General features: G+C 26.9%; 1 protein-coding gene across 1 annotated transcript in view; it reads left to right on the top strand.

Annotated features, from left to right (window-relative positions):
- The window catches only part of LOC111635984, a 73,380-nt gene that overhangs the window by 57,478 nt on the left and 2,978 nt on the right, over window positions 1–12,924 (top strand). The window contains exons 3-5 of the mRNA XM_023381134.1: window positions 10,656–10,796; window positions 12,081–12,210; window positions 12,306–12,484. Coding sequence (XP_023236902.1) covers window positions 10,656–10,796; window positions 12,081–12,210; window positions 12,306–12,484 — 450 coding nt within the window. The remainder of the gene's footprint in view (window positions 1–10,655; window positions 10,797–12,080; window positions 12,211–12,305; window positions 12,485–12,924) is intronic.

The raw sequence follows: 12,924 nt of genomic DNA, 5'->3' as shown, positions 1-12,924 counted from the left end.
ACAAAAATTATTGTAACATTTTTATTCATATTTTTAATTTATTTAATTTAAAATATATGCTCTCGATCTCAAATTCTTGTCTCGCCCCTATACATTATACTTTCCCTGATAATAACAGAGTCGTGCCGGTCATTTATTTAACTCCGTTCTGGGAAAAATTTCGAAATGAAATCACGTGATTTCCGGTCTAGACAAGAAGTTCAAATATAGTTAATTGGAGCCTCTTGTCCCTAAGTTTTGTATATCTGCTCTCGGTTTTCATATATCTAACTTCGTTCTCGAGATTAAGGAAGAACAGGAAGACAGTGGTAATTTATATGTTTGCCATATTTTTAAATAGCAGCCCAATAAACCCCGTTTATGTACGGTGTATATGAGAACATAAAGTTTAGTATTTAATAATTTTAACTAAAAATAGTTAAGTACAGTACCGAAATGGCTGTACAGAAACCTATACGGTAAGCAAATATTTGTGTAATTAAATATTAAATGTAAATTAATATATCTATCGTATTCTAATTATAATTAAGTACTGTCATTAATTCTATTGGCTAAAAATAGTTAAGTACAGTACCGAAATGGCTGTACAGAAACCTATACGGTAAGCAAATATTTGTGTAATTAAATATTAACTGTAAATTAATATATCTAACGTATTCTAATTATAATTAAGTACTATCATTAATTCTATTGGTAAAATTATTGCATAGTTTATGGTTATTTCTGGAATTATCCGTACGATTTCTGATTATTCCAGTGAATTTAACTATGTTTGAGAATTTTGCTAAATGGACTTATTCAAAGATTTGATTATATTGTAATCTGAAATTGTACAAGTAATAAAATAGAGGAAGAGGAAGAACATTTTATTTTTTATTTATGAAATTAGACACGTTTTCTGCACTTTAACTAGAAATTATATTATACAAAATGTAATGTAATTGCACTTTTACTTTTATTACTNAATTACAAAAATTTTCGTTAAAACTTTTTATACTTTGATAGCCATACGATTAAATTAACGAGGAAATTATATTTAAATATTAATAAAGCAACAGTTGAATTGACCTTTTTAAATATATAAACAATTTAAGTAGAAGTAACATAAAGAATTAAAGAAAAAGCCGATGTGACGGATTAAAAGAATAAACCTCACAAATTTATTTATTTAAAGTTTATTATATATTTTATAAAAAAGAAATATTCGACATATAAACGTTTATTAAATTACATGGAAACGACTAGAACAGGATACGTACGAACATGTGAACGAACGATAAAGATCGAAATTTTTTACAAATAACTTAAATCAAACACAAGAAATAATTTAAATAATAAAAATCAATGAAAGTGAAGAAATAAATAACTTTTTTATAACTTTAATTGTATTTAATCGACTGGTTTTCCATTAAAATTTTAATTTCGACGCTCCCAAATGTAGGAAACGTGTCTTCCAGATTGAAAATTATTTAAATTATTTAAAGGTACGAACTAAATTATGCATTTTAACTGAGATTATTCAAATTAAAAAAATTTTTAAAATATTAAAACGTTTTAAAGATAAATGTTTTTAATTTATAAACCTTTAAAACATTAAAAAAGCTAACGATTCTGTATAAAAATAATGATTTTGGCTTGTATATATATATATATATATATACAAGCCAAAATCATTATTTTTATACAGAATCGTTAGCTTTTTTAATGTTTTAAAGGTTTATAAATTAAAAACATTTATCTTTAAAACGTTTTAATATTTTAAAAATTTTTTTAATTTGAATAATCTCAGTTAAAATGCATAATTTAGTTCGTACCTTTAAATAATTTAAATAATTTTCAATCTGGAAGACACGTTTCCTACATTTGGGAGCGTCGAAATTAAAATTTTAATGGAAAACCAGTCGATTAAATACAATTAAAGTTATAAAAAAGTTATTTATTTCTTCACTTTCATTGATTTTTATTATTTAAATTATTTCTTGTGTTTGATTTAAGTTATTTGTAAAAAATTTCGATCTTTATCGTTCGTTCACATGTTCGTACGTATCCTGTTCTAGTCGTTTCCATGTAATTTAATAAACGTTTATATGTCGAATATTTCTTTTTTATAAAATATAAAATAAACTTTAAATAAATAAATTTGTGAGGTTTATTCTTTTAATCCGTCACATCGGCTTTTTCTTTAATTCTTTATGTTACTTCTACTTAAATTGTTTATATATTTAAAAAGGTCAATTCAACTGTTGCTTTATTAATATTTAAATATAATTTCCTCGTTAATTTAATCGTATGGCTATCAAAGTATAAAAAGTTTTAACGAAAATTTTTGTAATTTTATTATTTCTGTAATATTTATCCGTGTGACGCTACAATATAATACATTTTTGTATTCAAATTAACGTATTAATTTAAAATATTTTTAGAAAATATACATCATAAACTGATTTCCATTTGTACAGAAATATATCTCAAAGCCTTCACCAGCAAAGTTATTTATTTTTTCGAACGTTTTCTGCTATTCGTGATTGTCGGAATGAACGCGAAAATGAATATTAGAACATAGTGAAGAATGTTTAAATTCTAAATTTTAAATTTTGGCTATTTATTTCCGTTCATTCCCATTCGTTTTTGGGGTTTATTTTATTTTATTTTTAGTTTTTTCCGCTTTGTAGGATACTAATAAGTAAGATGGCCCTCATCGCCCGAACTCGAACCCGGATATACCAAAGCGGTATGCTGACGTCATAACAATCTCAGCCGTAAAATGTTTGTCGTGTTTGAACAGTCGAAAATAAACCACGAAAATATCGTTAACCGATTACATTATGTATTGATTAATCCATACTTCCATTGTTATAATATCAGGTAAACACTATTTATGTTAGCAATGACGCAATTACAATATCCTCTGTAAGCCTTCGAGCCGATCAGTCAGGAAACTAGAAGGCTCAATCCAATTTATATACCATATATCTGCGCAGATAAGACGAGATATAAATTTTCGTCGAAGTTTTATAGTTTTAGCATATATCTGTCCTATAAGACGACCTTCAAACTATCAATGGCCTATGAATTTAGTTTAGATCAGCGATCATTATCTGAATAATACTGTATAGCGTATACGGAATTATGTCCTATTCGTAATTTTTCGAATGAACAAATTTTATTTTCTTGCATCTGGAAGCACTGCCGTGCGATTGTTGCAAACATTCGAACTGATTCCGGCATTCCGGTAATGACATTTACTATTCACAGAAACATCGTATGGGCTATTCTATTTTGTGGACATACCCTACTGTCTACTAGTAAATAATTACGGTTTGTCCGTTTTTTATAATGGTTTTAATTTATATAAATTTCAATATAATTTTTTGTATCTGTCCTATAAGACGACTCTGGATTTTGGGGGTCTTTTTTTATGATTCAACTATCGTCTTATCTGCGTAGATGTACGGTAAATATTATTTATAATATCTACACAAATTTTTTTTTCTTTAAACCGAAAAACCCTAAATGCATTTTGGGTTTTTCGGTTTCCATACTTATGTAATCATTCTATTGTACACCCTCTTTTTGTTTTATTAAATGTTTTTACTTTGATTCCTGAGCGTTTGTGCCTATTATCATTGGTGTGATAAGCCCTTACTATTATCTGCCTACGGTTATAGATATTTTAACTAATTAATGAATTACTCGATTTCATAAAATTTCATATATTTTCGAAGTTTTCTTTTCGATATAAAGCAATTAATGACGTTAATTATATTCTTATAATAAAATTACATATTTACAGTGTGTGCTCAATGTAGTGCTTCTCTGTCGTCCACACGTTGCAATCGTAAAATCGCATTATCAACTGCTGCACGTAACATTTCAGGAGGAATCTGGGAGACATGCCGCACTATTCTGGTCTTCAGCTCCGACACGGAGTGCACGCGTCCCTGATAAACGCGCTTTTTCAAATAACATCACAGCCAGAAAAATACGTTTTTGACTGAACAACATCTCATTATTCTCCGATGTAAAAATTTCTACCAATTATCCTCGAAAATCTCTTCCCCGTGATCTTCATTGGATGTGTACTGAGTTTCACTCATACACACTAACATCGATACATACAGAAATTACCCCCGAATTTTTTTGCATTTTCGACGTTTCAAGATGTCTTAAGTTCAGAAATATAAAATTATTGAGGGAATGCAATATAACAGCCGAAAAAAGTAAATGTTTGAGAAAGATAGAATCATCGAATTGTCTTTTGTCCGTGACACAGTTCCTCCCAAAACAAATTTATAAAAATTCAAGGAACATGAATCGAATACATTACAATTAACAATTTAGTTAGAATTAATGTAAATTTTGCTTACTGCTTTAGTAATCATTAAAACTAATTTCACGCTCACAAAATTATTTATTTGATATAATAATTTATACGCTGTTTCTTTGTCCATAATAAATTATTTTATTTAAATAAAACTTTTATTCAATGAAAATATTTTGTTAACTTTTTTCTCTTTAATGTAAACAGAATTTTACTAAAGAAATAAGTCTCATTGCATGTAATTTATAAAAATGGCCTATAAAATAGTAAATTTTTTATTTAAACAAATTAATTATTTAATTTGAAAGCAATTTATAACAATAGTATGTATACTATTGTTATAATTTTGTAAATTAATAAAATATAGATTAATATTTTATTAATTTACAAAACTATAAAGTAATCATTGTAAAAAGTAATATAGTAATATAATCAAACTCGTCGAATATATTATTTAATTAAAGTTCTCACTTGTAATGAAATTAATTTTATTCGACTCAGTCATATAAAAATTTATCAACGATTAGATAAAACATAAAACCTGTAAAGTAGATGTTTATTGCAAGCACATGACTTAGCCTATATATATCCTTGTTCCTCAATTTCCAGAAATTTGCAATTTCGTTGGCTGTGTATTATCAGAATGTCTTGTTTTTCTGAAAAAAGACTTTCGTCTTTCATATTGATTTGCCTTCCCTCCGAAGACGAGAGAAGTTAAACGAAGAAAATACAGCAGAAATTTCAAATTCTGCATTTCTCATAATTTATTTTCGATCTTCTGTACAGTAATTCGATCTTTTCTTGTTTCACATATGATATTTATTTTACTCACGATGAAGATAACATGGATGACATATGCCTTTTGGGAATATGTACAGTACTCAGCACTCATCAAACATCTTACAAAAATAACAGTGTATCTGATTTACAGCAGCGACAAACAGACGAGACACTAGTCTGTTTCCTTGTCATCAAAAGATATTTTATCTCATCCAAAGGTTACTAAGGTGATGAATACGTGACTTAATACAAAATGTCAGAAATCAGAAATCAGAAATCATTATCCACACAATACACTGATGAATAAAGAAAGAAAATATAATTATTATTACAATTAATATTACAGAACTGTCCTAATAAAAGAATTTTCAGATATAATTGGAATAAATATTTAAGTTTAAAAATCGACAAAATTATTCCGGGCTGCAATTTATCATATTTTAAATTTATTTAATTTAAAATATATGCTCTCGATTTTAGTAGCGATTGCCCCTGTAAATCATACTTCTCCCGATAATTAATAAAAATATCAATCAAATAAATAATTTGATTTAATTTATTTCTTATATAATCACTATAATATAAATTAATGATTTTCTTATTTGCGATAAAGTGTAGTTATTTGCATTTTCACATTCTCTTCTATCATTTTCAGTTTTTTTCCTTATTTCGAAGAAAAAGTGGAATATAGAATGACTTAAATTAGATTAAACGAAATTATCAAATTTATTCGATTTTATATTCATGGAATATTTAATATGTAGCAGAATATATCGGAAGTACGTACCCGAAATTTTTTTATTTGCCTAGACAAGTTCTTGGAGAGGAATTTGCCAAAACATTCCATCATATTTGGTCTTCCTTCATATTGAAAGTGCCTCGTTTATCACCTTCAAAGTTTTTTTTAACAAATTAAATTTATGAAAAGTATAATAATTATTTCATAAACTCGAATCAATACATTTAAAAGTTTCAAACCATTTGCGATAACAATAAAAGTTTTAAAGGTTAAATTATTATTATAAATTATTAGTATTATAACTTATAAGTTCCTCTAATCTATCTAGAAATTTAAGTTATTTTCTAGATAGATTAGAGGAAATTATAAATATTTAATTATTAAATCAAACTCATTTTTGAAATAGTACATCAAATATAATTTATATATAAATAATATTTTTTATGCCTTAATCCTAAAATATTGATTATTAATTGATCCAACATCCTGTATTGTATAGAACATTGGCCTTGATTACTGTAATGCACAGCTTGTCTCAGTATAAACGTGCCTATTGAAGAAAATGGGTGCAAAAGATCAATAATTGCTCATATCTCAGCCATAGTCTGTGTACTTTAATGTATCTAGAATACGGAAGGAAACGTTCGATGTGTCATATTATAGGCTATGATATATTTTAAACATAATTCATTAATTAATATTCATTTTAATATTAATCTTTCGCTTTCGTAATAATGTTTTTCTTTTCATTTAATTAATTTATAGCATAAAATTTATATTAAAAGTCATTTTAAATTGTTACGATTAACTATAACAAGTATTTCCCTCCTTATAGTATGTGATACATCCTGTAACGAAATAACTGATACGTGTAGAGCTATAGTTGGATTTACGTCATACTCAAGCCATGTATTTGTCAGAAAAAAGTATAGATTATATTAAAATTAATATTTTATAACTTATATAATATAACTTTTTACTGAATTATTAAAAGTTTACTAGAAACACTACAGTAATTTGGCATAGATTCACTCTACAAGTTCATGACAAACTAAATTTTATTCTGATCGGATTTTAAGGCTTATAGATAAGTTAAACAATGCCCTATGATTCTACAATCATTGTGCCAATAATTTCGTATATTCTATCATCGTTTAATATGCACCTGGGACACAGTAACTTCAGTAAAAGATCCTCGATAGAAGTAAAACTTCATTCCAAGTTGGCGAGCGTCCAACGAAGCTCTAAAAGATCACGTCATAAACGTCACATCATCGGGTTTGATCCCTCTTCTGGGATAGTAAAATGCAGTCGATCGAATAGAAATTCCTCCTTTTTTGTGGAACAATACAGTAAAATAAATATTTTGAACCGATAGAATTAAGAATTTATATTATTATTTGTCGAGTTTATTTACGATACAGCCTGTAAAATGTACCAAAATTAAAGTGTCTAAAACGATCCTTTTGGAATTAATCCAACAAATTGATGTTTATAATATTTCAAATTTGCCACTTAAATGTAGATACAAAGTTCAGTAAGGATGCGACTATGCAGACGCGAATTTAGTAGCGAGCGAAAGGTTGCGAGCGATATAGTTCTCGCAAAGGAGAATATGCACAAGCGAGAAACGAGAAATATCGCTGGCGAGAGCAAATTTCTGGTTCTCGCGCATATCTGACAAGGTTTGATATTTATCGTGTCTCTCTTCTTCTCGCCACATATTCTCGCTCGCTCGCGTCTACATAGTCGCACCCTAAAACCTGAGTAAACCGGAATCACACTGTACCGAATATTTTTTTTTTTTTCAGTTTGACAGGTTTTTGTCATGAACAGGTTTTCTTAAAACAGAAAATTGTTCCGTTCCGTAGAATTGTTCTGGTTTACGCAGGTTTCCGTTTTATTGAAGTTCGCTTCGAAAAGGTTTTACTATAGTAGTAATATTTCTAGTGTTTCTATTATTATAATTATTTATTATTATTATAAATGATTAAATTTGAGTATACCTTGATAAATTTATCGATTGAGACAGTTCGACGTCGTCTTGTTTACGTAGAACGTATGTCGCCAAATCCTTTTTAGTAACGATCTATGCAGTATATTCGAAGTAGTTTATCGTTGCAACGTATAGATCCAGTCTTGTTTGATGTTGCTAGGTGGTAGCTTCGTCACAGTTTAATTAAAAATAAATGTTTTCATCCATTTTTACTCAATTTTAAGGAATAATTAACACACACACAAAAACATTTGTATCCCATTTGGGTTTTTGAAAAGAATATAAACATTTCATGGGTATTTTTTAATCTCTTAAGAAGAAATGCAATCAAACCTGTGAACAGTTACAGGATCATTTAAAAATGGTCGTTGTTTGTAGGTTATTTTGTACGCATTTTGAAAGTTGCTGAAAAAATGGTTACCGTTTACAGGTGGCCTTTGTTGGAAGGTGACGGTTACTACTTACAGGTTCGACTGCACATACGTAGTGTACTGTACTGTACATAGCCTACAGTTTTAATTTGATACTTTAATTACTACCCATTTCAGTTATCCTAAAAAATCGAGATAAAATTTGTTCCAATATTTGAAATTTTTAAGAATTTTTTGTATTTAAAATGGCAAAAGTATTTGATTAATATTCTTACATCATTCGTTTACGCTACGTTTAATCGTATTCATTCGGTTATAAATTAAATCATTGATATGTAAAAATTTATCTTTTGAATTCGTGAAAGAATTCGAAATATTTTGTATTTATTGATTAAAGAAATATTTAATTTAATTTTGATATAATTAAAAATAATATGTCTGAACTCCAAGTTAACTCTGCTATATAATTAATCAACGTTAGGTTTCCGAGTATCATTATTGTTATAATTACTTATTCGTGATGATGATACACTTCATTAAGAGAAATAATTAATTACTGACGATAAATTATTTTTATTTCTAATTGATCTTTTGATTTAAAATTTGAAATATCTCAAAAATGTTCTTTAAGATAAAGGAATAAAAATATAGAATTTAATTAATTGTAATTGAAAATATTAATGATAATTTATTAAAATATTTAATAAAACTTTTTATTTACATTATATTGCAAATTCTTTAATAAGTTATGAAATAATTTAAATTAAATTAAGTAAAAAAATCGAAATTGCGAACCTTGAAAAAATATATTCGATTGTATAAAATAATTAAATAATTGGAAAGAAGGGATTTTTTATTAGTTTTTTTCGTATGTGGACACTGTAGGAGTTTTTTCATGACCATTATGGGTTTGGCCATGCTCACAATAAGGGGAAACGAATGGCGAAGGACCAAGTCCGCTATATCCGAACATCCATTCATGAAAATTCGAAGATTTCTCCTTCAGATTTAATCTTGGATTCCCCAGAGCAATAAAATATTGTTAGCCAATTATTATTACAATAAAACCTGACCAGAAAGGAACCTTAATAAAACGGAAGCTTTCCTAAAGAAGAAAAATTCTTAGAAACGCAGCGATTTTCTGCGTTGAGAAAATACCTGTTCAAAACGGAAACCTGACAAACCGAAAAATATTCGGTACTTTGTGAGTCCTCTTTACACAGGTTTTCACTATATATCCATTAAGTTTTGATACTTATATATATATATATATAAAAGTATTACGACTTTAATGGATATAAATTATGGATTAATGTATCAAAACTATATAATTTCATAATTTACACGATATTATAAAAATTAGTCAAAAAGTATGAAGATAAAGTTAAAAATTTATAAATGTTTAAAATCGGCAACTTGTTTTCCTTTTACTTCTAGTCAACGTATCTAATTTTAGTAGGAAAAACTAAATTTTTCTATTTGAATTTCTCTTGAAACTGTTGATTCCTTAACGATGTTAGAAAGTTTAGTTGAGAAAATTCTGAAAAACTAGAACAAATTAAATTTAGTATAGGCTATACTTTCTTTCCTGCAGCTTAAAGATCAAAGATTCGATCGTTGTTAGAGATTTTAAGTGTAGAACTTGAGAAATTTAAAAATTGACATTCAAAATTCTAGAGATTATTTATTATTTCATATTCTTCTAAATATAATTAAGTTTCTTATTTATGAGTTTATAAGTGAATTATTAACAGAAATTTAAATATTGTCTAATTTTTAAATATATTTTTCGAATTGTTTCTATAATATATTAAAATTCATCAGACTTTTTAAAAAGAATCAATAGATAATAAATAAATAATAATATTTTTTAACTTTGATTTCTTTTCTAAATATTATTTCATGTTAAACATTTAACATGAATATTATCTATACTAAAATTTATTTATATTCAAGAGTTTTCTAAAGGAAATTAATTACTTTAATTCATAATTTTTAATCTGTATAAATAATTTTATAACCCGAAGAATAACGCTGTTTGCTGAATATTATGTATATTATTTTTCAGAATTTAACTTTACATTTTAAAAAATACAGCATAAATTTAATCTAAATGAGTTAAATTAATTGAAAAATGGAGATAAGTTTCTCCTTCTTCTTCTTTCAATTTTTTCGTAGACGCTGTAATCATAAAATTTATATTAAAAGAAAATTCCATTTTCTAATCGAATTACTTTGTTAATATCTAAAAGTAAAAAGAGATAATAAAAATAAAAATTCTTTCACTTTTTCCTTTTTCCAATATAAAATATAAAAAATAAAAATATATCGAAGGATTTTTGTGAAAGAAAAATATTTTTCAGAAAATTGAAAAATGCATTCACCGAAAATATTTCTTATAGTTAATATTTTCCCACTTTTAAAAATATATTTGTAATTATTTTTCAGTAAAACAGTTAAGTCAAACATGCACTTATACGAGTCAATGCCGCTTCTTCGATGAACACGCTATCTGCTTGGATGGATTATGCACTTGTATGAAGGGTTATTATGTCCAGAACAATCCAAATGGAAGTTCGTGCGAAGGAGGTAAGTTTCTTTGAATATAATCAATCATAAAGAAAAAAAAATACCTGCAGCAAATGTGAAAGTAATTTAACAAATATGTAATAAAAGTAATTCCGAGTTAATTTACTTTATTTATTTTTTCTGATTTAATTTCTTAGATTGATGCTCTAAAAAACAGTGCGGTGTATTATCATTAAAGACTAACCATTTATTTATTTATTTATTTATTACTTTAAGTATCTTAATATTACTTAATTCTACAGATTTTTTTTTCTAATGACTTACAGAAATGGTTAATTTTTAATTATATTTTTATACAAGTAATTCATATAATGATTGTGTAATGTAAAAAAATGAAATCTTCGTGAAAATAATTATGATTTTTGAAGAACTAGCAATTAAAAAGTAAATTATTAAATAATTTTTATTTATATTTCTAAATCGAAAAATTATATTATTTATTCGAAATCTTGTTAAGATTTAAATAACTTCTGCGAATAACTTGCTATTGAAGAGCTAAAAAAATCAATAAATTCGTCGAATTTATTTATATTTTTGCCATTCGACGAACTTATTTAAATATGTAATGATTCTGCTTAACGGATTTCACACAATTTCTGGAACGATTAGAAAAATTCGAACTTAAAATAATTGCATTCTTTGTTATAAAATTTCTTCTCTATAAAAGTTTCTATTTTTATAGTCTGGTTTTTTAAATTAGAATTTTTTTTAATTGTAATCTTTGCATTTTCCCTCCGAGATGCCATTAAATTTGATTTGTTAATATTGCAATTACCAGTAATGATATTTTGTAGCAATGAAGTGTGCATGGATGGTGATTCTTCTTGGATGTTGAGATCGATTAAACGTTTTCTTAACTGCGTCTTTACTCTCGATTTCTTTCTTTATCTTCTTTCTATCGATTACAACACTATAACACGAAAATGCTCTTCTATGGACGGTTTTCTTAGACATTAACATCATCTTTAAATATGAAATTGTGTAATGTGTATCTAGCAGCTAACACTGAACTAACAAATAAATTCTGAAGTTTGTATTGAAAAGTAATGAAAATAAATAAATAAAACTATTTTAAAATATAAAATATAATAATTATTTATCTGCTGCAACTGTTTATAAACATAAAACACAGTAAATTTTTTAAAGTATTATTAATTATTTCTTCTTCTCTGGCAATTAGCTGAATATGTAGATTTATTATTTTAATCTTAAAATATTTTTTATCTCTATGCTGTGTTTAGTAATCACATTAATAATTAAGGTAAATTATTTTGAATGTTACAGATGGTCGAGTTAGTTACGGCAGTCCAACCGAAGTACCTCACTATCGCCTGGACACCAATGTCATTATTATCATGGTCGTTATGGCTATAATGTTTGTAGGAATGTGTGTAGCTCTTCATCTCTTCAGCAGGCAAGTGATACATCTCTTGCTATTTCAGAATTCAAGAAATGTGTTCTATTATTGTATTTCACAAATTTAATAATAAAAATGCATTTCTTTTGCAGGGCAAGATTCCGGAATAGAAGGACGATTTTCAATTCTCCACATCCTCGTTTGATGCATATCAAACTGGGGAAACGTCGAGCAAGCACTCTCAGCCATCGACGTCATAGCCATATCCCACCTCCTAGATCTCGCCATCATAGCGTATCTTCTCATATATCTCATTCTTCTCCTTCTCCAGGTATTCTAAATTCTTCAATCTTTAGTTCCCTACACAAACACAGAGCATAGTAATAAGTTTTAAATAAATGAAACTCATTATTTACGAGCAAAAAGTATTTGAATATCGACGCAATGCTGGGCTTCAATTTTTAATTATATCCTTAATTTATTTAATTTAAAATATATGCTCTCGATTTCAAATTAGTTATTTTATGTTAGTTTAAATTAATTATTTTATATGCTCTCAAATTAGTTATTTTACGTCAAAGTAGTGTCAAATTAGTAGTGTCTTGTCTCTCTATATCATACTTTTCCTGACAACAACAGATTCGTGCCTGTCATCTATGTAACTCTGTTCAGGGAAAATTTTGAATTGAAAATCACGTGACTTTTGGTCTATACCGGAAGTTTGTATATAATAAATCGGGACCTTCATATCTGGTCTCGACTTTCATTTAT

Source organism: Centruroides sculpturatus, unplaced genomic scaffold, assembly GCF_000671375.1.
Source record: "Centruroides sculpturatus isolate CEXI.00-Female unplaced genomic scaffold, Cexi_2.0 scaffold1068, whole genome shotgun sequence".
NCBI lineage: Eukaryota > Metazoa > Arthropoda > Arachnida > Scorpiones > Buthidae > Centruroides > Centruroides sculpturatus.
The sequence above is the reverse complement of the archived record's forward strand: the minus strand, read 5'-3'. Positions and strand labels throughout refer to the sequence as shown.